The sequence below is a fragment of the Ranitomeya variabilis genome, chromosome 4, assembly GCF_051348905.1.
Source record: "Ranitomeya variabilis isolate aRanVar5 chromosome 4, aRanVar5.hap1, whole genome shotgun sequence".
NCBI lineage: Eukaryota > Metazoa > Chordata > Amphibia > Anura > Dendrobatidae > Ranitomeya > Ranitomeya variabilis.
The window spans coordinates 577,401,143-577,428,998 of NC_135235.1; the positions used below are offsets into that span (position 1 = coordinate 577,401,143).

General features: G+C 47.6%; 1 protein-coding gene across 2 annotated transcripts in view; it reads left to right on the forward strand.

Annotated features, from left to right (window-relative positions):
* Positions 1-27,856, forward strand: part of COL20A1 (collagen type XX alpha 1 chain) — a 222,022-nt gene that overhangs the window by 114,536 nt on the left and 79,630 nt on the right. For both annotated transcript variants that reach the window (XM_077252937.1, XM_077252938.1), the window contains exons 19-20: positions 2,505-2,564; positions 3,527-3,574. In XM_077252937.1, coding sequence (XP_077109052.1) covers positions 2,505-2,564; positions 3,527-3,574 — 108 coding nt within the window. The remainder of the gene's footprint in view (positions 1-2,504; positions 2,565-3,526; positions 3,575-27,856) is intronic.

The following is a 27,856-nucleotide window of genomic DNA, read 5'->3' on the forward strand; positions in this document are numbered from 1 at the left end:
AGTTCGACGCACTGTGCGTTCAGAGATGCTCTTAGGCCTACCTTGGTTGTAACGGGTGGCGATTTGAGTCACTGTTGCCTTTCTATCAGCTCGAACCAGTCTGCCCATTCTCCTCTGACCTCTGGCATCAACAAGGCATTTCCGCCCACAGAACTGCCGCTCACTGGATTTTTTTTCTTTTTCGGACCATTCTCTGTAAACCCTAGAGATGGTTGTGCGTGAAAATCCCAGTAGATCAGCAGTTTCTGAAATACTCAGACCAGCCCTTCTGGCACCAACAACCATGCCACGTTCAAAGGCGCTCAAATCACCTTTCTTCCCCATACTGATGCTCGGTTTGAACTGCAGGAGATTGTCTTGACCATGTCTACATGCCTAAATGCACTGAGTTGCCACCATGTGATTGGCTGAATAGAAATTAAGTGTTAACAAGAAGTTGGACAGGTGTACCTAATAAAGTGGCCGGTGAGTGTATACTTCATGGAACACAATAGGCAGATGACATTAAGTTGCAGCTTTAACTTAAATACTTAATATACGGCTTTAACTCACAGTTCAGACACTACACCCGTCAGTCCTCCTTGACTAGTTCCCCGGGGGGTGTCTGTACGCCATATCAATGTCTCTACTCATATAGCACACACGACATTAGGTTGTAGGCACTACACATGCTGGACCTTACTCCGTCCAGTTATCATGGGTGACCGCACAGTTCATTAACTGACCCCCTGTCAGTGCACACTGTTCCCCGACTCTGGGTTACCTTCCAGGAGCTCCCGCTCCACACGCTGACTCCTGTCAGTCCTCTCTCTCCCAGGGAAGCTGCTGAACTGGGATCACCGTCCCGGACAATGCCTTGCTCACCAGGCCACCTGACATTCCAGATCCCCAGATGGGCTGTAGCTCCCCCAATGCAGTGCCATCACAGACTCTACATACATGCCTTTCCATGTGCTCTTCTGGAAATCCTACTACCAGGATCTTCCAACACACAAGTCTCTCAGTGCGCTGTTCAGGGATCCGATCCTACTTCCAGGATCTCCCAACACACAAGCCTTCCAGGACCTACACACTCTCTACCATGTTACCACCATGGTCACATTATATATCTGTAACCCCTCCCCTGGGTGGGAGGTGTGTGTGGTTAGTCAGCTCTCCAACTAACCCTGCAAGCCTCCCTTTACAACTATACAAATACTTGTGGGACTACAAGTCCCAGAACAACAACATTACTGGCTTACAGCGCAGACTCCATCTGCGACACATACCTGCCATTTAAAATAATGCCAGTCACTATCTCATTATCACCATTACAGTAACGCCTCCATGCATATCCTGAGGAGCACACACAGCGCCCCCTAGCTGCAGCAGGGGTCACTGCATCACACAATCTATTATCTATCTATCATCTATCTATCTATCTATCTATCTATCTATCTATCTATCTATCTATCTATCTATCTATCTATCTATCTGTTATCTATCTATTTATCTATCATCTATCCATCTATCTATCTCATATATATCTATTATCTATCTATCTATCTTCTATCTATCTATCTCATATCTATCATCTATCCATCTATCTCATATCTATCTATTAATCTAGCTATCATCTATCTATCTATATATCTATCTATGATCTGTCTATCTATCTCATATATATCTTAATCTATTAATCTATCTCACATCTATCTATCTATCTATCTATCTATCTATCTATCTATCTATCTATCTATCTATCTATCTATCTATCTATCTATCTCTCCATCTCTGGTTATGTACGTGATTGGCCTACATACTACTTGGAGGACACATGAGCTTCTCACACTATTTAGCCCTCATTTACTTCACAGTCAGACAGAGATTGATCTCGCTTTCCTCTCGCAGTCACAGCAGCCGGAACACGAGGCTTTATAGTTTCTTTGAAGAAAACTGTCCTTCATTCATTAATTATCAGGGTTCTTAGTGCCGGTAATAATAAGTAATTGGCCTCCTCTGGACTTCGTCCTCCCAGTGACACATTCTCATAACTGGTGGAGGAGCTTCATAAATGATAAGCTCCCGGGAATGAGTGGAAAGCTCACTACTACCCCCATTGTGGAACTGGGGGTCCCAACATTTCTGACCCATACCCCCTATGTCTTCTTCAAACTTGTTCCCCCATTTCCATGCTTGATTTAGGTGCTGACTCCTATTCACTGTCTACATTGATGGAGATCAGAGCTAATTGACATGTGGCTCCTCTCAGAGGGCCTCATAGGCCCTCAGGGCCTTCAGTCTCGTGAAGGTTGATTTTTCCATAGCCGTAGGCAAAGCCATTTTGGGTCTATTGGAGAGAGGGGACCTACTACCAGGTTGGTCTTGAGAATCTCTACCATCTTGGGTGATCTGGAGTCTGTTAGTGTCAAACAGAACCTAAAAGGGGCCCTGTCTCTGCTATGGGCCCCTCATAATCTATGGAGATAGGAAAAAGTGTAACTCCTCACCTTTCTCCTGTGCAGGAGAGAATCTCAGGAAGATGCCTGTGGCCCGAGGTGGGTTCACCATGCGCCGCACCGACGGTGAGTAATCCAGTCCCTCTAGGTCAGAAGACAGCTGTTGTCCAATCAAAACGTCAGCTATACTGGAACATTTTTTAAGACCTATATTAAATTAAAAAAAAATGCATTTTTAGTCTAATGGTTTCTGGTAATTTCACATTAAAATTCCTGAGTTTGTGTCCGAGGGTTAGGATGGATTTACTGGAACACAAATGACAATTTGATTACAATTTAGAAAAGTTATTTATTTCCTAGAAGGGAAATGCGGGAAATGAGCCGAGCTCATCATGATACGGCGTGCTCTGCGCTTCCGGATATGAATAATTACCATAGAATTAGGGAATAAATTGCCTCTTTTGTCCTGAAGATTTGATATGAAACATCCATACAACACTCTACCTAGGCATGAACAATAACCCCTAAGCAGACCAGATAAGAAGTGGTTAAGTATGAGCGTGAACCTACTTTAGCGGCTGCTGGTTGAATCTCATAAATTATATTCAGATCAGATTTTGTAGACTAATAGGAAATTGATGCATTTTTTTTCTCAGAAGTTTAAAAAGGTGCAATACCAGCTGTGACCACCAGGTGTCGATGATGAAATCTCATGTACTGTATGTTAAACATAGGCAACAGCTGCAATTCAACCTATGGCCACCAGGTGCTGATAATGAAACCATTTGCTTGTACTTTGTATTCTCCTTTTGCATGATTCAGGTATACCTTATTTATAGACATATGGCAAACTTTTTTGATTATTTCTTTAGTTCCCAGATATCTAATAAAAAAGGGAATGGTTTGTGTTTGAGCAGGAAAAATAGGAAAATGTACCCTGGACAAACCCATGAAAGCTCCAGTATAGATCATACAAAAATCATGTGGCTGATGTCTAGGACAGAACTGATGCTATAGTCCTAATGGTGGCGTTGGCCCCTCCATGTTTTATATCTAGAATTCCTATATTTTGTCTTGGCATCTTACAGATTTGTGCCCACTGATTGAAGACACAGAAGTGGACAATGCACTTCATGGTAAGAGCCCTAAGGGGGTAACCCGCCAATCAATGTTTCTCTTGTTTCTCATTTGCCTGTCACTGCCACTAGGGGGAGCTCATTGTATACAAATTATATTAGCTTCTATTGAAGATCTGGGTGTAATGAGCTTTCAAGGAATGTGGCTACTTTAAAAGTTGTACAATTTTGGGAGACAATATTTTTTTTTACTTCTATGAATGTATTTGGGGCAAAAAAATAAATACATTTGCAATTACGTTTAATACAGTTTTGCACTTCTTGACTTTTATGAACTTTTTGTTTCCATGCACGTTTAACCTTGACGTGGTCTGTGATCATAAATCAGTAGGAAGGTGCCCAAAAAAGACAGATAAATGATCTATCAACTCTCCCATTTGATTGTTAGAACAAGTTCACTGACAGATTCTCATTTAACTCATTCTGCAGCCAGAAATAGAATGTACAACACAAAAGCTATAGAATTTTTTTTTTTTTATGAAACCCAATTGCAAGATTGATTTGTAATGCAAAATATCCAGTCCTTGCTTTACTTTCTAAAATTGTTGACCGGAAAAATAAATACGTTAAAATAGTGTGAATATTATTTTACCAACCTGACTTCCGAGGACGACTGAAGAGCGAGTATTTACTGAGAACTTTGAAATGGTTCTTTAATGACTTTGTCTTTTCGGGAACTGCTCTGAGTCGTGTACTTCTTATCTTTACAGCCAATTCAATCTGTCCCAACATTAGATCCTGATGTCAATCAGCGGCAGTAATAAGATTGTCTTCATCTGTTCTGTGCCAGAAAATAGTGACCTATCGTGAGAATTTCATTTAAAAAAATGTGAAGCAACAAAAAAAAAAGAACTCTTAAAGGGGCGGCTACAGCTCTGATATCTTTTTTTTTATTCTGCTTGATGGATGGTCAGTTGTCCAGCTTGGCGAATAGAAGTTGGAGTTCAATGTCAATGATTTAGGAGCAAATTAATTTACTCATCACTTTTAGGCATGGACAAAAAGTATGCCCCTCTTCGATTTTTGCAAATTGCCTCTTCAGAGAGGAAGAAGACTTGAACTCTAGCGCCACCAATTGGAAACCTTTCCACATGACTTATGATAAAAGCCGAACCAGAATCTAAATTTGCAGACACGTGTTTCAGGGTGTTGCTCCTCCTCAGTGCAAAGCATGAGACCTGATTTGGCTGTATGAGAGGACTGACTGGGGTAGCGATTCTCCTTGTGGAGAGGTGGAGCGCCCCCACTGCCGCAGGGCCGAGGGGTACCCGGTACCGGGCCTCTGAGTCTCTGTTCTGGGGTTGTCACGGTGGCTAGACCCGGTCCGTGACCCTGCTGAGGGGCGTCCAGTGAAAGGTGGTGGTAAATGGTGGTGATATTGCGGTGCAGTGTAGGTCGTAGTAAATAATGAGGACACCAGGTTGCAGTCTCTTTACCTCTTTACTGAAGGTTTTAGAATCCTCAGTCCAGAGTGCTGTCAACAGGGCTGTTTGAGACCGGCCGGTCCAAAGGCACATCAGGAGTTCTCTTTACAGGTGGGAATCAGTGTCTACCTTCTAGCGCTGTGTGTTGTAGTCCTTCCCTGCTGAGCTCCCGGGATAGTCCTCAAAACTGATTCTGTCTGTCTCTGATGTTCGTTCTCTCCGTCCCCCAGGTGATATGGTAGGACGCACCCGTATGACGGGGTAGGCCTGGAGTTCTTCCGGGACCCTAGAGTCGCCCCTCTCCCACAGCTGCCTCCGTTGTCTGCTTAGGTGATTTGTGTGAGACAGCCAACCTATAATTGGCTGTCCGGCCGTGGTTTGCAGTAGTACTTAGAGTCTCTTACTTGCTCGGCGTTCCGGCCACCGACTGTTTGCGCCTCAGAAGGATGTTGCCTCGGTCTAACAGCACGACTCCTTCTGGTCCTAATGCCTCTTTTCTGTATTCCCGTTGTTCACTGGTTAGTTCTCCTCTTAGGAGTCTGCCAGGATCCCATCCCTGACAGGTCCTCTCACTAGCTCTTCCCAGTTACTTCACACTTGTCTTCCTGTCCAACCCCCAGTTTTACCAGAGTGTGAGGAGTCGCCTACTAGATAGAACCACCCCCCCTGGTGGCCGGAGTGTGAAGTGTAGTGTGAGTGTTACCTGGTCAGAGAAACTCCTTTAGTGCAATCAGACGTAACATCACTCCCCTTAGTGGCAGAGCGACATTACTGCAACGACCAGGACTCTGGGGCGCTGCACTCCCCCCCCCGGTTAAATCCAGTACTCCCGGACTGGGAAAACAAGAACAACAATACATGTTAACAGAAAACACACAAAATTTTGAAATAGCATAAACAATTAAACATAACAGTGCTTCCCTTTATGGGAGGTGAGGACTCTTGAACGTTGCAAAAGTTAGGTCATGCACAGTTTATGACTCTCAGTTCAATGGTTGAAACAGCGGGGACCCCGGGTAAACAAAGGGGTCCCCCTTTTGAAAGTTTTTGAGCAATTCACCGTCCATTACTCTATTGTCCATTTTAAAACCTGTAACAAAAGATATGCACACAAACATTTTCAACTAAATAGCAGCCCTCGCTAATACCTCCAAGTTTTGTAGCGGAGGGGAGTTTGGTTCTGAGTGCTGCGTGTGGACCTTTGCAGCGCAGGGGTTGCTGTCATGATCTCAATGGCAAGAGAACATAGCATAAGCATATATAGGAACTAGCTCTTGGAAGATGGGAACTGAGCTGACCATGAACTAAACCTAACGCACAACTAGCAGTGGCCGGGTAGCATGCCTACGTTGATTCTAGATGCCCAGCCCAGCCGGAGGACTAAATAAAGCTAGCAGAGGAAAATATTAGTCCTAGCTCACCTCTAGAGAAATACCCCGAAAGGAGACAGAGGCCCCCCACATGTATTGGCGGTGAGTTGAGATGAAATAACAAACGTAGTATGAAAATAGGTTTAGCAAATTTGAGGTCCACTTACTACATAGCAGAAGACAGAAAGGACACTTTCATGGTCAGCTGAAAACCCTATCAAAAACACCATCCAGAAATTACTTTAAAACTCTGGCATTAACTCATAACACCAGAGTGGCAATTCCCGTTCACAAGAGCTTTCCAGACACAGTAACGAAACTACAGCTGTGAACTGGAACAAAATGCAAAAGCAAACATGGACAAGAGTCCAACTTATCTAGTAGTTGTCTAGAAGCAGGAACAAGCACAGAGAGGCTTCTGATAACATTGTTGACCGGCAAGAAACTAACAGAGCAGCAAGGTTATATAGCGACTCCCACATCTTGATGGGAACAGGTGAACAGAGAAGATGAAGACACCAGTTCAATTCCACCAGTAGCCACCGGGGGAGCCCAGAATCCAAATTCACAACAGTACCCCCCCCTCAAGGAGGGGGCACCGAACCCTCACCAGAACCACCAGGGCGATCAGGATGGGCCCTATGAAAGGCACGAACCAGATCGGAGGCATGAACATCAGATGCATTCACCCAAGAATTATCCTCCTGGCCGTATCCCTTCCACTTGACCAGATACTGGAGTCTCCGTCTGGAAACACGAGAGTCCAAAATTTTCTCCACAACGTACTCCAACTCACCCTCAACCAACACCGGAGCAGGAGGCTCAACGGAAGGCACAACCGGTACCTCATACCTGCGCAATAATGACCGATGAAAAACGTTATGAATAGAAAAGGATGCAGGGAGGTCCAAACGGAAGGAAACAGGGTTAAGAATCTCCAATATCTTATACGGGCCGATAAACCGAGGCTTAAACTTAGGAGAAGAGACCCTCATAGGGACAAAACGAGAAGACAACCACACCAAATCCCCAACAGAAAGCCGAGGACCAACACGACGGTGGCGGTTGGCAAAAAGCTGAGTCTTCTCCTGGGACAACCTCAAATTGTCCACCACCTGCCCCCAGATCTGATGCAATCTCTCCACCACAGCATCCACTCCAGGACAATCCGAAGATTCCACCTGACCAGAGGAAAATCGAGGATGAAACCCCGAATTACAGAAAAACGGGGACACCAAAGTGGCAGAGCTGGCCCGATTATTGAGAGCGAACTCCGCCAATGGCAAAAAAGCAACCCAATCATCCTGGTCAGCAGACACAAAACACCTCAGATATGTCTCCAGGGTCTGATTAATCCGCTCGGTCTGGCCATTCGTCTGAGGATGGAAAGCGGACGAAAAAGATAAATCTATGCCCATCCTAGCACAGAATGCCCGCCAAAATCTAGACACGAATTGGGTCCCTCTGTCAGAAACGATATTCTCAGGAATACCATGCAAACGAACAACATTTTGAAAAAACAGAGGAACCAACTCGGAAGAAGAAGGTAACTTGGGCAGAGGAACCAAATGGACCATCTTAGAAAAACGGTCACACACCACCCAGATGACAGACATCTTCTGAGAAACAGGCAGATCTGAAATAAAATCCATCGAGATGTGCGTCCAAGGCCTCTTAGGAATAGGCAAGGGCAACAATAATCCACTAGCCCGAGAACAACAAGGCTTGGCCCGAGCACAAACGTCACAAGACTGCACAAAGCCTCGCACATCTCGTGACAGGGAAGGCCACCAGAAGGACCTTGCCACCAAATCCCTGGTACCAAAAATGCCAGGATGACCTGCCAACGCAGAAGAATGAACCTCAGAGATGACTCTACTGGTCCAATCATCAGGAACAAACAGTTTATCAGGTGGGCAACGATCAGGTCTCTCCGCCTGAAACTCCTGCAAGGCCCGCCGCAGGTCTGGAGAAACGGCTGACAATACCACTCCATCCTTAAGGATACCTGTGGGCTCAGAGTTACCAGGCGAGTCAGGCTCAAAACTCCTAGAAAGGGCATCCGCCTTAACATTCTTAGAACCCGGTAGGTATGACACCACAAAATTAAACCGAGAGAAAAATAATGACCAGCGCGCCTGTCTAGGATTCAGGCGCCTGGCGGTCTCAAGATAAATCAAATTTTTGTGGTCAGTCAATACCACCACCTGATGTCTGGCCCCCTCAAGCCAATGGCGCCACTCCTCAAAAGCCCACTTCATGGCCAAAAGCTCCCGATTCCCAACATCATAATTCCGCTCAGCGGGCGAAAATTTACGGGAAAAGAAGGCACAAGGCCTCATCACGGAGCAGTCAGAACTTTTCTGCGACAACACTGCCCCAGCTCCGATCTCAGAAGCGTCGACCTCAACCTGAAAAGGTAGAGCAACATCAGGCTGACGCAACACAGGGGCAGAGGAAAAACGGCGCTTAAGCTCCCGAAAGGCCTCCACAGCATCAGGGGACCAATCAGCAACATCAGCACCCTTCTTAGTCAAATCGGTCAATGGCTTAGCAATATCCGAAAAACCAGCAATAAATCGACGATAAAAGTTAGCAAAGCCCAAAAATTTCTGAAGACTCTTAAGAGAAGAGGGCTGCGTCCAATCACAAATAGCTTGAACCTTGACAGGATCCATTTCAATGGAAGAGGGGGAAAAAATATATCCCAAAAAGGAAATCCTCTGTACCCCAAAAACACACTTAGAACCCTTCACACACAAAGAATTAGACCGCAAAACCTGAAAAACCCTCCTGACTTGCTGGACATGAGAGTCCCAGTCATCCGAAAAAATCAGAATATCATCCAGATACACAATCATAAATTTATCCAAATAATCGCGAAAAATATCATGCATAAAGGACTGGAAAACTGACGGAGCATTAGAAAGACCAAAAGGCATCACTAAATACTCAAAGTGGCCCTCGGGCGTATTAAATGCGGTTTTCCACTCATCCCCCTGCCTGATTCGCACCAAATTATACGCCCCACGAAGGTCAATCTTAGAGAACCACTTGGCCCCCTTTATGCGAGCAAACAAATCAGTCAGCAACGGCAATGGGTATTGATATTTAACAGTGATTTTATTCAAAAGCCGATAATCAATACATGGTCTCAAAGAGCCGTCTTTTTTTGACACAAAGAAAAAACCGGCTCCTAAGGGAGATGACGATGGACGAATATGTCCCTTTTCCAAGGACTCCTTTATATATTCTCGCATAGCAGCATGTTCAGGCACAGACAGATTAAATAAACGACCCTTTGGGTATTTACTACCCGGGATTAAATCTATGGCACAATCGCACTCTCGGTGCGGAGGTAACGAACCAAGCTTGGATTCTTCAAAGACGTCACGATAGTCAGACAGGAACTCAGGAATTTCAGAGGGAATGGATGATGAAATGGAAACCACAGGTACATCCCCATGAGCCCCCTTACATCCCCAGCTCAACACAGACATAGCTCTCCAGTCGAGGACTGGGTTGTGAGATTGCAGCCAAGGCAATCCTAGCACCAAATCATCATGTAGATTATACAGCACCAGAAAGCGAATAATCTCCTGGTGATCCGGATTAATACGCATAGTTACTTGTGTCCAGTATTGTGGTTTATTATTAGCCAATGGGGTGGAGTCAATCCCCTTCAGAGGAATAGGAGTCTCCAAAGGCTCTAAATCATACCCACAGCGTTTGGCAAAGGACCAATCCATAAGACTCAAAGCGGCGCCAGAGTCGACATAGGCGTCCGTGGTAATAGATGACAAAGAGCAAATCAGGGTCACAGATAGAATAAATTTAGACGGTAAGGTGCAAATGGAAACAGATTTACCAAGCTTTTTAGTGCGCTTAGAGCATGCTGATATAACATGAGTAGAATCACCACAATAGAAACACAACCCATTTTTCCGTCTAAAATTCTGCCGCTCGCTTCGGGACAGAATTCTATCACACTGCATACTCTCTGGCGACTTCTCAGTGAACACCGCCAGATGGTGCACTGGTTTGCGCTCCCGCAAACGCCTATCGATCTGAATAGCCATTGTCATGGACTCATTCAGACCCGCAGGCACAGGGAACCCCACCATAACATCCTTAATGGCATCAGAGAGACCCTCTCTGAAAGTCGCCGCCAGGGCGCACTCATTCCACTGAGTAAGCACAGACCATTTACGGAATCTTTGGCAGTAAATTTCCGCTTCATCTTGCCCCTGAGATAGGGACATCAAAGTTTTTTCTGCCTGAAGCTCCAAATGAGGTTCGTCATAAAGCAACCCCAAGGCCAGAAAAAACGCATCCACATTGAGCAACGCAGGATCCCCTGGTGTCAATGAAAAAGCCCAGTCTTGAGGGTCGCCCCGGAGCAAGGAAATCACAATCCTGACCTGCTGTGCAGGGTCTCCGGCAGAGCGAGATTTCAGAGACAAAAATAATTTGCAATTATTTCGAAAATTCTGAAACCCGGATCTATTCCCCGAGAAAAATTCCGGTAAAGGAATTCTCGGCTCAGATACAGGTGCATGACAAACAAAATCTTGCAAATTTTGTACCTTCGTGGCGAGATTATTCAAACCTGCAGTTACACTCTGAAGATCCATTACAAACAGGTGGACACAGAGCTGTTGTGAATTTGGATTCTGGGCTCCCCCGGTGGCTACTGGTGGAATTGAACTTGTGACATCATCTTCCCTGTTCACCTGTTCTGATTAGATCTGGGTGTCGCTATATAACCTGGCTTCTCTGTTAGATGCTTGCCGGTCAACAATGTTATCAGAAGCCTCTCTGTGCTTGTTCCTGCTCCCAGACATCTACTAGATAAGTTGGACATTCGTCCATGTTTTGTTTTTGTATTTTGGTTCCAGTTCACAGCTGCAGTTTCGTTACTGTGTCTGGAAAGCTCTTGTTGATCAGGAATTGCCACTCTGGTATTATGAGTTAATGCCAGAGTCCTAAAGTAATTTCTGGATGTGTTTTGTTAGGGTTTTCTACTGACCATGAAAGTATGCTTTCTGTCTTCTGCTATCTAGAAAGCGGACCTCAAATTTGCTAAAACTATTTTCCTGCTGCGTTTGTTGTTTCATCTCATATCACCGCCAATATATGTGGGGGGCCTCTGTCTCCTTTTTGGGCATTTCTCTAGAGGTGAGTCAGGTCTTATATTTCCCTCTGCTAGCATTATTTAGTTCTCCGGCCGGCGCTGGGCATATAGGGATAAAAAGTAGGACATGCTACCTGGCTACTTCTAGATGATGCGGTAGGTTTAGTTCATGGTCAGTATAGTTACATCTTCCAAGAGCTTGTTCCTATTGAGGCTTATGCTAGTTCTCTGGCCATGGAGATCATGACAGTTTGACCGGCCCACTAAAGGGTTAAAATCCTTGGCTGAGAAAGGAGAGAAATTAGAAGTCTGCTGAAAATTTTTTTTTTTTTTCTCTAGTAGTTAGTGTGCTCTTAATTGGATCACTTGCCAGTCTGTCTATGCTGCAGTCTTTCTTTTTTTTCTCTCTCCTTCTAATCTTTGAATGGCTCTATGTTCACCTGTCTATAATGGATCTACAGAGTGTAACTGCAGGTTTGAATAATCTCGCCACGAAAGTACAAAGTTTGCAAGATTTTGTTGTTCATGCTCCGGTATCAGAGCCGAGAATTCCTTTGCCGGAATTCTTCTCAGGGAATAGATCTAGCTTTCAGAATTTTAGAAATAATTGTAAGTTATTTTTGTCCCTGAAATCTCGTTCTGCTGGAGACCCTGCACAGCAGGTTGGGATTGTGATTTCCTTGCTCCGCGGCGACCCTCAAGATTGGGCTTTTGCATTGGCACCAGGGGATCCTGCGTTGCGCAATGTGGATGCGTTTTTTCTGGCCTTGGGCTTGTTGTATGAGGAACCTCATTTGGAACTTCAGGCAGAAAAAACTTTGATGTCCCTATCGCAGGGGCAAGATGAAGCTGAAATTTACTGCCAAAAATTCCGTAAATGGTCTGTGCTTACTCAGTGGAATGAGTGTGCCTTGGCGGCTACTTTCAGAGAGGGTCTTTCTGATGCCATTAAGGATGTTATGGTGGGGTTCCCTGTGCCTGCAAGTCTAAATGAGTCCATGACAATGGCCATTCAGATCGATAGGCGTCTGCGGGAGCGCAAACCAGTGCACCATCTGGCGGTGTTCACTGAGAAGACGCCAGAAAACATGCAGTGTGATAGAATTCTGTCCAGAAGCGAGCGGCAGAATTTTAGACGGAAAAATGGGTTGTGTTTCTATTGTGGGGATTCTACTCATGTTATATCAGCATGCTTTAAGCGTACTAAAAAGCTTGATAAATCCGTTCCCATTGGCACTTTACAGTCTAAATTTATTTTGTCTGTGACCCTGATTTGCTCTTTGTCATCTATTACTACGGACGCCTATATCGACTCTGGCGCCGCTTTGAGTCTTATGGATTGGTCCTTTGCCAATCGTTGTGGGTATGATTTAGAGCCTTTGGAGACTCTTATTCCTCTGAAGGGGATTGACTCCACCCCATTGGCTAATAATAAACCACAATACTGGACACAAGTGACTATGTGCATTAATCCGGATCACCAGGAGACTATTCGTTTTCTGGTGCTGTATAATCTACATGATGATTTGGTGCTGGGATTGCCATGGCTGCAGTCTCACAACCCAGTCCTTGACTGGAGAGCTATGTCTGTGTTGAGCTGGGGATGTAAGGGGACTCATGGGGACGTACCTTTGGTGTCCATTTCATCATCTATTCCCTCTGAAATCCCTGAGTTCCTGTCTGATTATCGTGACGTCTTTGAAGAACCCAAGCTGGGTTCACTACCTCCGCACCGTGAGTGCGATTGTGCTATAGATTTAATTCCGGGTAGTAAATACCCAAAGGGTCGTTTATTTAATCTGTCTGTGCCTGAACATACTGCTATGCGAGAATATATAAAGGAGTCCTTGGAAAAGGGACATATTCGTCCATCGTCATCTCCCTTAGGAGCCGGTTTTTTCTTTGTGTCAAAAAAAGACGGCTCTTTGAGACCATGTATTGATTATCGGCTTTTGAATAAAATCACGGTTAAATATCAATACCCATTGCCGTTGCTGACTGATTTGTTTGCTCGCATAAAGGGGGCCAAGTGGTTCTCTAAGATTGATCTCCGTGGGGCGTATAATTTGGTGCGGATCAGGCAGGGGGATGAGTGGAAAACCGCATTTAATACGCCCGAGGGCCACTTTGAGTATTTGGTGATGCCTTTTGGTCTTTCTAATGCCCCTTCAGTCTTCCAGTCCTTTATGCATGATATTTTCCGCGATTTTTTGGATAAATTTATGATAGTGTATCTGGATGATATTCTGATTTTTTCGGATGATTGGGACTCTCATGTCCGGCAAGTTAAGAGGGTTTTTCAGGTTTTGCGGTCTAATTCTCTGTGTGTCAAGGGTTCTAAGTGCGTTTTTGGGGTTCAGAGAATTTCCTTTTTGGGATATATTTTTTCTCCCTCTTCCATTGAGATGGATCCTGTCAAGGTTCAAGCTATTTGTGATTGGACGCAGCCCTCTTCTCTTAAAAGTCTTCAGAAATTTTTGGGCTTTGCCAACTTTTATCGTCGATTTATTTCTGGTTTTTCGGATGTCGTTAAGCCATTGACCGATTTGACTAGACAGGGTGCTGATGTTGCTAATTGGTCCCCTGATGCTGTGGAGGCCTTTCAGGAGCTTAAGCGCCGTTTTTCTTCTGCCCCTGTGTTGCGTCAGCCTGATGTGACTCTTCCTTTTCAGGTTGAGGTCGACGCTTCTGAGATCGGGGCTGGGGCAGTGTTGTCGCAGAAAAGTTCTGACTGCGCCGTGATGAGGCCTTGTGCCTTCTTTTCCCGTAAATTTTCGCCCGCCGAGCGGAATTATGATGTTGGGAATCGGGAGCTTTTGGCCATGAAGTGGGCGTTTGAGGAGTGGCGCCATTGGCTCGAGGGGGCCAGACATCAGGTGGTGGTATTGACTGACCACAAAAATTTGATCTATCTTGAGACCGCCAGGCGCCTGAATCCTAGACAGGCGCGCTGGTCATTATTTTTCTCTCGGTTTAATTTTGTGGTATCGTACCTACCGGGTTCTAAGAATGTTAAGGCGGATGCCCTTTCTAGGAGTTTTGAGCCTGATTCACCCGGCAACTCTGACCCCACAGGTATTCTTAAGGAGGGAGTTATCTTGTCAGCCGTTTCTCCAGACCTGCGGCGGGCCTTGCAGGAGTTTCAGGCGGATAGACCGGATCGTTGTCCGCCTGATAGGTTGTTTGTTCCTGATGATTGGACCAGTAGAGTCATCTCTGAGGTACATTCTTCTGCATTGGCAGGTCATCCTGGAATTTTTGGTACCAGGGATTTGGTGGCAAGATCCTTCTGGTGGCCTTCCCTGTCACGAGATGTGCGAGGCTTTGTGCAGTCTTGTGACGTTTGTGCTCGGGCCAAGCCTTGTTGTTCTCGGGCTAGTGGATTATTGTTGCCCTTGCCTATTCCTAAGAGGCCTTGGACACACATCTCGATGGATTTTATTTCAGATCTGCCTGTTTCTCAGAAGATGTCTGTCATCTGGGTGGTGTGTGACCGTTTTTCTAAGATGGTCCATTTGGTTCCCCTGCCCAAATTGCCTTCTTCTTCCGAGTTGGTGCCCCTGTTTTTTCAAAATGTTGTTCGTTTGCATGGTATTCCTGAGAATATCGTTTCTGACAGAGGAACCCAATTTGTGTCTAGATTTTGGCGGGCATTCTGTGCTAGGATGGGCATAGATTTGTCTTTTTCGTCTGCTTTTCACCCTCAGACTAATGGCCAGACCGAGCGGACTAATCAGACCCTGGAGACATATCTGAGGTGTTTTGTGTCTGCTGACCAGGATGATTGGGTTGCTTTTTTGCCATTGGCGGAGTTCGCCCTCAATAATCGGGCCAGCTCTGCCACTTTGGTGTCCCCGTTTTTCTGTAATTCGGGGTTCCACCCTCGATTTTCCTCCGGTCAGATGGAATCCTCGGATTGTCCTGGAGTGGATGCGGTGGTGGAGAGATTGCATCATATCTGGGGGCAGGTGATGGACAATTTAAAGTTGTCCCAGGAGAAGACTCAGCTTTTTGCCAACCGTCACCGTCGTGTTGGTCCTCGGCTTTGTGTTGGAGATTTGGTGTGGTTGTCTTCTCGTTTTGTCCCTATGAGGGTCTCATCTCCTAAGTTTAAGCCTCGGTTCATCGGTCCGTATAAAATATTGGAGATTCTTAACCCTGTTTCCTTCCGTTTGGACCTCCCTGCATCCTTTTCTATTCATAACGTTTTTCATCGGTCGTTATTGCGCAGGTATGAGGCACCGGTTGTGCCTTCCGTTGAGCCTCCTGCTCCGGTGTTGGTTGAGGGTGAGTTGGAGTACGTTGTGGAAAAAATCCTAGACTCCCGTGTTTCCAGACGGAGACTCCAGTATCTGGTCAAGTGGAAGGGATACGGCCAGGAGGATAATTCTTGGGTCACTGCATCTGATGTTCATGCCTCTGATCTGGTTCGTGCCTTTCATAGGGCCCATCCTGATCGCCCTGGTGGTTCTGGTGAGGGTTCGGTGCCCCCTCCTTGAGGGGGGGGTACTGTTGTGAATTTGGATTCTGGGCTCCCCCGGTGGCTACTGGTGGAATTGAACTTGTGACATCATCTTCCCTGTTCACCTGTTCTGATTAGATCTGGGTGTCGCTATATAACCTGGCTTCTCTGTTAGATGCTTGCCGGTCAACAATGTTATCAGAAGCCTCTCTGTGCTTGTTCCTGCTCCCAGACATCTACTAGATAAGTTGGACATTCGTCCATGTTTTGTTTTTGTATTTTGGTTCCAGTTCACAGCTGCAGTTTCGTTACTGTGTCTGGAAAGCTCTTGTTGATCAGGAATTGCCACTCTGGTATTATGAGTTAATGCCAGAGTCCTAAAGTAATTTCTGGATGTGTTTTGTTAGGGTTTTCTACTGACCATGAAAGTATGCTTTCTGTCTTCTGCTATCTAGAAAGCGGACCTCAAATTTGCTAAAACTATTTTCCTGCTGCGTTTGTTGTTTCATCTCATATCACCGCCAATATATGTGGGGGGCCTCTGTCTCCTTTTTGGGCATTTCTCTAGAGGTGAGTCAGGTCTTATATTTCCCTCTGCTAGCATTATTTAGTTCTCCGGCCGGCGCTGGGCATATAGGGATAAAAAGTAGGACATGCTACCTGGCTACTTCTAGATGATGCGGTAGGTTTAGTTCATGGTCAGTATAGTTACATCTTCCAAGAGCTTGTTCCTATTGAGGCTTATGCTAGTTCTCTGGCCATGGAGATCATGACACAGAGCCATTCAAGGGTTAAGAGGAGGTAAGAAGCAGCTAGACAGCAATTAAGGGCTAGGCAGCAAAACTCTGAGGGGGAAAAAAAAAAAAAAAAATTTCCCTTCAACACTTCTTTTTCTCCTGCTTCAGCCCAAACAATTAACACTTTGCGGGCCGGTCAAACTGTCATGATCTCAATGGCAAGAGAACATAGCATAAGCATATATAGGAACTAGCTCTTGGAAGATGGGAACTGAGCTGACCATGAACTAAACCTAACGCACAACTAGCAGTGGCCGGGTAGCATGCCTACGTTGATTCTAGATGCCCAGCCCAGCCGGAGGACTAAATAAAGCTAGCAGAGGAAAATATTAGTCCTAGCTCACCTCTAGAGAAATACCCCGAAAGGAGACAGAGGCCCCCCACATGTATTGGCGGTGAGTTGAGATGAAATAACAAACGTAGTATGAAAATAGGTTTAGCAAATTTGAGGTCCACTTACTACATAGCAGAAGACAGAAAGGACACTTTCATGGTCAGCTGAAAACCCTATCAAAAACACCATCCAGAAATTACTTTAAAACTCTGGCATTAACTCATAACACCAGAGTGGCAATTCCCGTTCACAAGAGCTTTCCAGACACAGTAACGAAACTACAGCTGTGAACTGGAACAAAATGCAAAAACAAACATGGACAAGAGTCCAACTTATCTAGTAGTTGTCTAGAAGCAGGAACAAGCACAGAGAGGCTTCTGATAACATTGTTGACCGGCAAGAAACTAACAGAGCAGCAAGGTTATATAGCGACTCCCACATCTTGATGGGAACAGGTGAACAGAGAAGATGAAGACACCAGTTCAATTCCACCAGTAGCCACCGGGGGAGCCCAGAATCCAAATTCACAACAGGTTGCTATTGGCCTAACAGGGCCCGCTATGCTTGCTACCGCTGGTGTAGTGCACTGTCTTCTAGCTACACTTCTAGTGAGTCTGGGTAGCACTGGCAGGTTGGGGCTCTCAGAGCTGCTGCTATCAACAGTGGGTACAGCAGATTCACCGATAGCAGAGGGAGGATTTGCCGGTTCAGCGGTTGGCATGGCATCTTCAGGTAGGGCTTGTTGAGGTTGCGGGGCCGGATGATCTGGTACCACCATCGCTTCTGGTGGGTCCGGCTGTTGAAACGTTAGAACAGGTACCACGATGGCCTGATTTATCTGAGTCCAGGACTGGGGAAAGTCACCAAGGACGGTATGGATCATCTTCTCCTTTTCCACCGGCGGGGAGATTCTTGGGGCCGTGTCCCTCTCTCTCAACTTATCGGGGCAGACCTTAAGGTGATCCCTGGATACCGCTGTCGAGGTCTCCCCTCTGTCCTTGCTGATGAGACAGACCTTCGTGTTGTCGAAGTCGGATGGCAGGATGGTATACGGTTCCGCTTCCCATTGGTCATCGAGCTTGTGTAGTCTCCTCTTTCATTTATGTACTTGCTCACCAGGTGACAGGGGAATCGCAGGAGCGTGCTGGTTGTAGTCCCTTTCTTGTTTTTGCCTAGCCTGGGCGAGACTTCTTTCCACGCACTCCTGTACTTTGCGGTACCTTCGCTGCCTTTCTGCATCCCAATCTGCATCCGGCGAGGTATCTTCGGGGACTAGGACCCCCATGTCCAGATCAACGGGTAACTGGCTAGGCCTTCCCCTCATTAGGTACGCTGGAGTACAGTTGGTGGAATTTACTGGGATGTGATTGTAGATATCCACCAAGTCAGGCAACTTTGTCGGCCACAGGTTCCGTTCCTCTACGGGCAAGGTCTTCAATAAGTCGATCACCACCTGGTTCATCTTTTCGCACATCCCATTGGTTTGAGGATGGTACGGCGTGGTTCGGATATTCTTACACCCGTACAGTTGGCAGAACTCTTGGAACACTTCTGCTTCGAATGCTGGTCCCTGATCGGTCAGTACCTTCTCTGGGTAGCCATGGGGCCGACAAAAGTACTGCTGGAAGGCCTTGGCGGCAGTCCTGGCCGTTAGATCCTTGACAGGTACAACCACCAAAAATCTGGAGTAGTGATCTACGATGGTAAGAGCGTAGATATAGCCTGACCGGCTAGGTGTCAACTTCACATGATCCAGCGCGACCAGTTCGAGCGGCCGTTTGGTGATGATAGGCTGCAGGGGAGCCCGTTGGCTGCCACGGTCCTTCCTGCGTAGGCTACATGGACCGCACTCCCGACACCACTTCTCAATGGCTCTCTTCATGCCAATCCAATAGAACCTCCCTCGGAGTAGCCTCTCTAGCTTCCTCCATCCGAAGTGTCCGGCTCCATCGTGGTAGGCTCCCAGAACCATGGGCGCATCTCGCCTTGGCACCACTATCTGCCACACCAATTCATGAGTACGTGGGTCGATGCTCGTCCTGCACAGCTTGCCATCATGGATAAACAGTTTGCTTCTCCCCTTCCACAGCTGTTGGGTTTCCTGTGGATCATCTGGGCCGGGATGCAACCCTGCCTGCGTCAAGAGCTCTTTCACCCGACGGACCGCGGGGTCACCATCCTGGGTCTCCGCCCACCCGTGATGGGTCAGGGGATTCAGCGTGGCATCCGGTTGGTTCCTGTGCCTGTTCTTCACATGATGAGAGTTCTGAGTGGCTTTGGGGTGATGGAATGCAGGCAGCTCCACCTCTTCAAGTGCCTCCGGGTCTTCTCCCGTTTCTGGCAAATTGGGCATTCGGGACAAGGCATCGGCATTGGCATTCTTGTGTCCCGCCCGGTACTTGATGGTGAAATCGTAGTTGGACAGCCGGGCCATCCACCGCTGTTCCAAGGCCCCGAGTTTGGCAGTATCCAGATGCGTTAGCGGATTGTTATCCGTGAAGACGGTGAATTTCGCGGAGGCCAGGTAGTGTTTGAACCTCTCTGTCACTGCCCAGACGATGGCAAGGAATTCCAGCTTAAAGGAACTATAGTTGTCAGGGTTTCTTTCCGTGGGACGGAGTTTCCTGCTGGCGTAAGCGATCACCCTTTCTTTGCCTTGCTGGACCTGGGACAGCACGGCTCCTAATCCCACATTGCTGGCATCTGTGTACAGCACAAACGGTTGGTCGTATTCGGGGTAAGCCAGTACCTCTTCTCCCGTCAGTGCCGACTTCAAACAAGCGAAGGATCCCTCCAGCTCCTCGTTCCAATCAAAGGGGGTGTTCCTCCCCTTGGTCTTCTTTGGTTGGCCCACCAACAGGTTTTGCAAGGGTGCGGCCTTCTTGGTAAAGTCCTTAATGAACCTCCGGTAATAGCCTACCAGCCCGAGGAACTGCCGGACTTCGTGAAGGTCACTGGGCCTTGGCCAGTCCTTGATCACCGTGACCTTGTCGGGGTCTGGGGCCACTCCTTCAGCACTCACCACATGGCCCAGGTACTGCACTTTAGGTTTCAGCAGATGACACTTGGACTGTTTCACCTTGAAGCCAAAGTTGGACAGGGCTTCAAACACCTCGGCCAGGTGCTTCAGATGGTCTTCGTAGGTCTTAGAGAAGACAATGACATCATCCAAATACAGCAGCACGGTTTCGAAGTTCATGTGTCCCAGGCAGCACTCCATCATCCTCTGGAACGTCCCGGGAGCCGGGAGCATTGCACAATCCGAAGGGCATGTAATTGAACTCGCAGAGACCCATTGGTGTCGTGAAGGCCGTCTTCTCTTTGTCCGCCTCCGCTACAGGAACCTGCCAGTACCCACTGGTGAGATCTAAGGTAGAGAAGTAGTTAGCAGATTTTAAGGCAGCCAGGGACTCCTCTATCCTGGGCAGTGGGTATGCGTCCTTATGTGTAATGCGATTCAACTGCCTGTAATCAACACACATCCTCATTGTACCATCTTTCTTTTTAACAAGGACTAACGGAGCTGCCCAGGGGCTACAGCTGTCTCTCACCACCCCAGCCTCCTTCATTTCCCGCAACATGTCCTTGGCACACTGGTAATGAGCTGGGGGTACAGGGCGATATCTCTCTTTTATGGGTCGGTGATCTCCCGTGGGGATATGATGTTGGATCCCTTTCACCTGCCCAAAATCTAAGGGGTGTTTGCTGAATACCTGCTCGTACTCGTGTACCACCCTGTAGGCCCCCTGTTTTTGATGGGATGGGGTAGAGTCAGTGCCCACATGCAATTCCCGACACCAATCTTTCGAGTGCTCTGCAGAACCGTTGTCCTCCGCCACGTTTGACGGGACCAAGGGTTCAGGTGTCTGTATCACACTATTATTAACAGTGAATAATTTGGCGAGCGTGGCATACTTGGTGAGGTGAACCTCTTCCTCCCCACAATTGAGGACACCTACGGGCACTCTCCCCTGGCGAACGTCGACCACCCCCCGGGCTGTCAGAATAGTAGGCCTATTGTCTGAATATACGGGTTCTACCAAGGCCTGGTAGTCCTTTCCCCTGAGGCCTATGGCTGCCCGACACCATATTAACATTTCACTCCTGGGGGGTATCGCGATGGGGTTTGAATCACTCACAGTGACACGACCAATCTCACCACCAGTCAGCTCTACCTGCTGTCTCTGCATCAGAGCTCTGATTTCCTTCTGCAGGGCACGTTGCTCACTGTGGCCAGCGGTTTCTGCCACCTGTTGCAACAAAACAATAACTTCTGCAAGACAATTTTCTATAACATTAGTACCAAGAGTCATCATGGGATTACATTCTCGACGATCAATATCAACAATCACAATCCCTTGGGCTTTCAATTCCACCCGCCCCACCTTGATGGTGACCTCCTTATACCCCACTTGTGGCAACGGCTGACCATTACTGGCTATTATGGTGAAATCATCGTCAGGGCCACGAGTAATATCGGTGTCCTCCCAATACCGTTTATAAAGCACGTAAGGTATAGTCGTCACCTGAGAACCGGTGTCCAGCAAAGCGTTCAAGGGGATTCCATCAACCACTACAGGGAGAACTGGTCGTCCTCCAATGTACTTGGTTCTCCAATGCTGCGGGCCTGACCGTCCTACTCCTGGGGGTTGGCCCTTTGCCCCAGGGGTTGCTCGTTTAAAGGACAGTACCTTGCAAGGTGGCCCACCTGGTGACAGCGGCGGCAGATGGGTCGTCCGTCCTGGTGGAAGCGATTGTCGTTCCGGCCTCTGGTCGGCGGAGTCCTCCTCTGTCGCATCCAAGGGACATCCTCTGGTCTGGAGGCCAACTGGATCTTCTCCTTGGGGGCCTCCTGTAGGGACTGCACCGTCCGGGCCAGGGCAGCAACGCTCTTGGTTAGCTCCTGCATCTGGAGACGAAGTCCTGCAGGGGAGTCGTCCTCTAGGCTCTGGGCATCGGCCTCGGCGGCGACTGGGGTATCCGACGCCACCTCCTGGTGGTAGGTGAGAGCGGGACGCCGGGGAGGTGCTGCACGGCTGGGCTGTCGCTCCTGCAATGCCTGGATAGCTTTATCTTTGAATTGCGCAAAAGTCAAGTCTGGATTTTGCATGGCCAGGAAGTGCAATTGGCCCCGCTGGTGACTGCACAGGAGCCCCTCAATGAACCGCTCCTTCAGGATTTTATCCTCATCCTGCATGCTGCCGGGGTCACTCTGCTTAATGGCCCGCATCGCCTCCTGGAGATTAAGGGCATAGTCCCGTAAGCTATCCTGCGGTCTCTGTTTGCATCCATAGAAAGTCAGTTTAATTTCTGTAGCAGTGCGAGTATCGAAGGTAGCTTTAAGCTTTGCAAAAATCTGCTGTGCAGTTCCCTTATCCTCGGCGGGCCAGGACTTCAATTCTCTCAGAGCCGCCCCAAAGAGTTGGCCGGTTATCATATGAACCTTCTGCGGCTCTGTCAGGGGATAGAACTCGAGCAGGCTGCAGAGCCCTTCCTTAAAGTCAGTGAATGTATGCGACTCCCCAAAGTATCGTGGGAGCCAGGCCGCTCCGGGCAGGTACGGCATAGAGAAGGGCATTATGGCTTTTGTGTTAGCGGCAGCGTCCGACTGGCTGAGGGGAACAGCGGGTTCTGCGGCAACCGGTGGTTGTATTAGGGCCGCGGCTTCGCCCGCTGCGGGTCCTGGAGGTGCCCCTGCGTCCCCGGCTGCGGCCTCTTCCTCTGCTCCTCCCGACTCGGACATGGCTGGCCCTTCCTCCACTAACCTGCTGGAGATCGGAGTTCCTCTTCCGGGATCGGCACGTTACCGCGCTTTCTCGTTCTGCGCTTCTTTTTGGCCGGTCCCGCCCACGAAGCTGAGGCTCCTCCCTCCGCACACTGCGATGGCGAATCGTGGCGGGAACTCCTGGCGGCAATTGTCAACGCACAGTCTTTGCAATAAGTTACAGTCCAAGCACAATAAATCACAGTTCCAAGGCACACATGACCTGATTCTTCAGGCTTAAGTAAATCCTGTTCGTGACGCCAAAATGGAGCGCCCCCACTGCCGCAGGGCCGAGGGGTACCCGGTACCGGGCCTCTGAGTCTCTGTTCTGGGGTTGTCACGGTGGCTAGACCCGGTCCGTGACCCTGCTGAGGGGCGTCCAGTGAAAGGTGGTGGTAAATGGTGGTGATATTGCGGTGCAGTGTAGGTCGTAGTAAATAACGAGGACACCAGGTTGCAGTCTCTTTACCTCTTTACTGAAGGTTTTAGAATCCTCAGTCCAGAGCGCTGTCAACAGAGCTGTTTGAGACCGGCCGGTCCAAAGGCACATCAGGAGTTCTCTTTACAGGTGGGAATCAGTGTCTACCTTCTAGCGCTGTGTGTTGTAGTCCTTCCCTGCTGAGCTCCCGGGATAGTCCTCACAACTGATTCTGTCTGTCTCTGATGTTCGTTCTCTCCGTCCCCCAGGTGATATGGTAGGACGCACCCGTATGACGGGGTAGGCCTGGAGTTCTTCCGGGACCCTAGAGTCGCCCCTCTCCCACAGCTGCCTCCGTTGTCTGCTTAGGTGATTTGTGTGAGACAGCCAACCTATAATTGGCTGTCCGGCCGTGGTTTGCAGTAGTACTTAGAGTCTCTTACTTGCTCGGCGTTCCGGCCACCGACTGTTTGCGCCTCAGAAGGATGTTGCCTCGGTCTAACAGCACGACTCCTTCTGGTCCTAATGCCTCTTTTCTGTATTCCCGTTGTTCACTGGTTAGTTCTGCTCTTAGGAGTCTGCCAGGATCCCATCCCTGACAGGTCCTCTCACTAGCTCTTCCCAGTTACTTCACACTTGTCTTCCTGTCCAACCCCCAGTTTTACCAGAGTGTGAGGAGTCGCCTACTAGATAGAACCACCCCCTTCTGGGGCGCTGCAGAGGCACATGCCAAGGTACTTATAGCGATGCCATAAGAGGGTTGTCAAGCTTTAGATATCCTTATGTTTGGTGCCAGGGAAGGGGCAAAGAAAACGGCAGTGCTAAATGGTTAGTGTGGATGTGCTAGACAACCATGGCTTGAACACCCGCATTCAGTGCAGCAGTGCTCCCAGAAAACTCTCTTATATACTCTCTAATAATAATAATAATAATACTTTGTGCTGCAATTCCACATCAATTTCAGGATCTCCTCTTGCTGTTCGTGAATAAAATTATTTCTTTTCTACTAAAGATGAGCAAATTTGATGAAAATTAAATTCAATCAAAATTTGGGCACTGCGAATCAAATCTGCCGGGAAGGGGTTAAAAAAAAATATACTTACCTCTCGGCCCTCCCCATACTTCTCCTGCTGTTGTGATGCAGGTAACCGGATGCAACGCACAGAGGACACAAGGCAAGAACAGTCAGTGAACGGTTCTCTTTACAAGGTGGTTACACCTGTTCATGGGAGTTACCACGTAAGTTCTTCCTGCAGTTCTGGTCCTAACGTCTGTCATCGGGTTTTCCCGCTAGGCCTGCAGATTTTTCTGACAAAGTTTATTAACGTACATTGAGCCTCCTACGCACCAACCGCCCCACCTCCGTCTGATGTCCAGCCTAGGCCAGCCCCGGTACCGTATGTCATAGCTGGAAGTGACGACCCTGCTCACTTGCGCTGTCCCTCTGCAATCGCAAGCTTGCTCCTCTGGTTGACATCTCCTCTCGGGTCTTCGGTGCTTGACCATTGGCAGATGTCTCCTGGGGCAGCACAGATGCAAGCTACTGATAGAAACAGCCACCCACACACCTACCAGATTATGGAGGAGTTGGCTGCCTGGTAGAAAAATTGCACACAAATGAGGCACGCGTAGAACGCCAGTCACACAGGTATGTGCGGTGCAAAGTGTCCAGCTTACAGCCTATTGATGACACCCATAGTGTTAGCAGACGGGCTGCCCAGCACTTTATACATTCACCCCACAGGGACAGACGCCACAGTACACCAAGCCAACAAAAAGGGGCCTGGCTGCATCTTGCAAAAAATGATAAAACGTGCAATAAAAGATAAAAAAAAATTAATGCATATGATAAATGAGGTATTTGTTCATATTTTGGCCAAAATAGATAAGCTCGCAACCGCAACGGATGTCTCCTGGGCCATCTCGACTCTTGACTAGTCCCTGGAACTTGACTGGTGTGAGGCGCAGGTTCTGGTCTTGACCGATGCAGCCTGGACTCTGGGTCTTCAATGGCGCAGCCTTGACTCTGGGTCTTGAATGGCGCAGTTTGAAACTTTGGCTCTCATTGGACGTCGTCTGGATCTTGTCAGGCGATAAGCACCACCTTAGTGGTGTAAGCTTTCTGCTGAGGCCTGTCAGGTCTGAAACATCTGTTTCACACTCCTTCTTGGTGCCAAATCCCCCTGCAGTTTGGCGCGCAGGGCTTTTATATCCAGGAACTCTGTCATGCGAGTCATCTGACCAGGTCCAGTACAAGAACTTCCTTCTCCTGTAATTCTTCTGGTATAAATTGGTTCCACCTGGTTTCGCCTGGCCAGCAGATGGCGATCTTTCCTCACTAATATCACATCACATACGGGCTCTTCAGGGGTATCACTGCTCCCTATTACACTGTCGCCGGCCCTTTGATCATCTCCTCTCTCTTTTGACTTCTGCCTTCCATCCTGCTTCTTGTCCTGGACGTCAGGCGCTGACACTATACACCAAATCGCATGCCGTCACTTGATGTTAATGGTGACCGTGGCACCACTCCTGACGGAGCAGGGCTCAGTAAAGAATAGGCTCAAAGTGAGAAGTAGGCTGAAGCGTGATCACAGAAAGCTAAGGTAATAATGGTAGGACAAGCATAGGGTGAGTCGAAGAGAAGTGATGTGGATATAATATTTCAGTGTTTTTAGAACTAATTTAGAATCCTAATTTTTTGGGATGTTCATAGCGAATTCAATTAGCTTAGAATCAATTCACTCTAATATTTAACTCTAAATGTGTTAACCCCTTCCTGATTTAATGCTTCTCACAGCTGAGAGTTTGTTACGAGACGTAGGCAAAGTGCAGCTTGTGGGCAGCTGTTGGCTGTTCCTGTCCAGCCCAGAGACCAGGATAGCAAAAGGTCAGGAAATACCACACAGCTGCCCCCACTCGCTCCGTTGTCTCGATTTGCATGATATCTGCATCCTGAGGATGCAGATACTGTTCAGTACTCTGGTAAAACAGCTGTCGGCTCCCTATGCCAACATCCAGCCTGTGCATCAAAGTCTCAGCTCAGCAGGAGCGCTAATGTCACTAGATCGCACCTCCTGCTCAGAGCCTCAGGTCACAGGTGCACAGAGCAAAGCAGTGCATGGGTTGGCTAGTAGTTTTATTTTTAATTGTTTTTTTTAATGTCAGTCAGGACTTGTGCAAAAGTTTGAGGCACACAAATGTGTGTCTGTGGGGGCACCATACTGTGTGTGGGGGTCTGTGGAGGCATCATACTGTGTCTGTAGGAGTTGTCAGGGCCAATGTACTGTGTGTGTTTGGGTTGGGGTTGTGGGCACATCATACTTTCTATGTGGGGGGCGTGGTTTCATCATATGTTGTATGGGACTATGTCTGTTGGGGCATTATATTGTATGTGATGTGCAGTGGGGGCATCATATCTTCTTGGAGTTGTAGGGGCTTCATACTGTGTCTTGGAGTTATTGATCAAGGTACATCTGGACTTACTGTATATTTTTAAAGAGGACCTGTCACCAGCTCAAAAGTGGACAGTTTTTCCTCAGTGATAGCGCGTCAACTGAGCAGTTTCTTCTCTTCCGCTCTGCTCTGTTGACAGGGTGTCACTGCTGATATCATGCTAATTGACAGCTGGCTCCCCGCTGACTAACTGTGGGGAGCCCACAGTCAATCGTGATGATGTTGACAGTGATGCCCCATCAACAGGGGCAGAGCAGTAGAGGAAGACTTGAGGTATCAACATGAGGTCAAAGGAAGCAGGAGAATCACTGGCAGGAGAGATAGTCACAGTGTAGAGCAAGGAGGTAGATAGCAACTACATGCTGGTAAATTCTTAGTCCCATAGGGAAAAAAACAAAGTCCTGGATAACCTTTTGAAGTTTGGCCTGTTGGTTCGGCCCTCCATAACAGTAAAGCTCTCTCATCAAGCCCCTGATGCTCTGCTAAACCGGCTGTCAATCAGTGTCGGGGACATGGTTACAGCCGCCGCTCACTATGTATTGAGCGGTGACTAAAGTTGTGCCTTTTGTGCATTTATGACTGAAAGCCGGAGGCTGCAGGGAGGAATAAAGTTAATTTCCTCCCAATAACCGGAATGTCAGTACGGTGGCTGCATGGCTTTAGAACATTATTATTATTCAGTTTATTCCCATATTTTTAGGTTAATAGCGTTTGGGGACATGATTGTCTTTAAGCACAACATATTTTAAAAGCTTACACATTTTTAAGCTCTATTGTCATTTTTTTTTTCTTTCATGCCTATCAAGCTCGAAATGTTTGTGGAGTTCTGTCTTATGCGACTTCATCAGATCATATGTGACATATAGGTAGGGACGTAGATTTAGGGTATTCAGAGGCAGCAATCACCCCAGACAATAATATATTTGGATATAAGTGACTGACTGTGTGGGTATAAAAAAAGTCTACACACCTCTGTTAAATTGCCAGGTTTTTGCCATGTGAAAAAAAAAAAATCAAGAACCATAAGGATACAGCCTTCCCAAAACCTGTCTGATGACAAATACACTCCTAGCACAAAGAACCATTTCAGAACTTTTTCCACTTTTAATGTCACCCATAATCT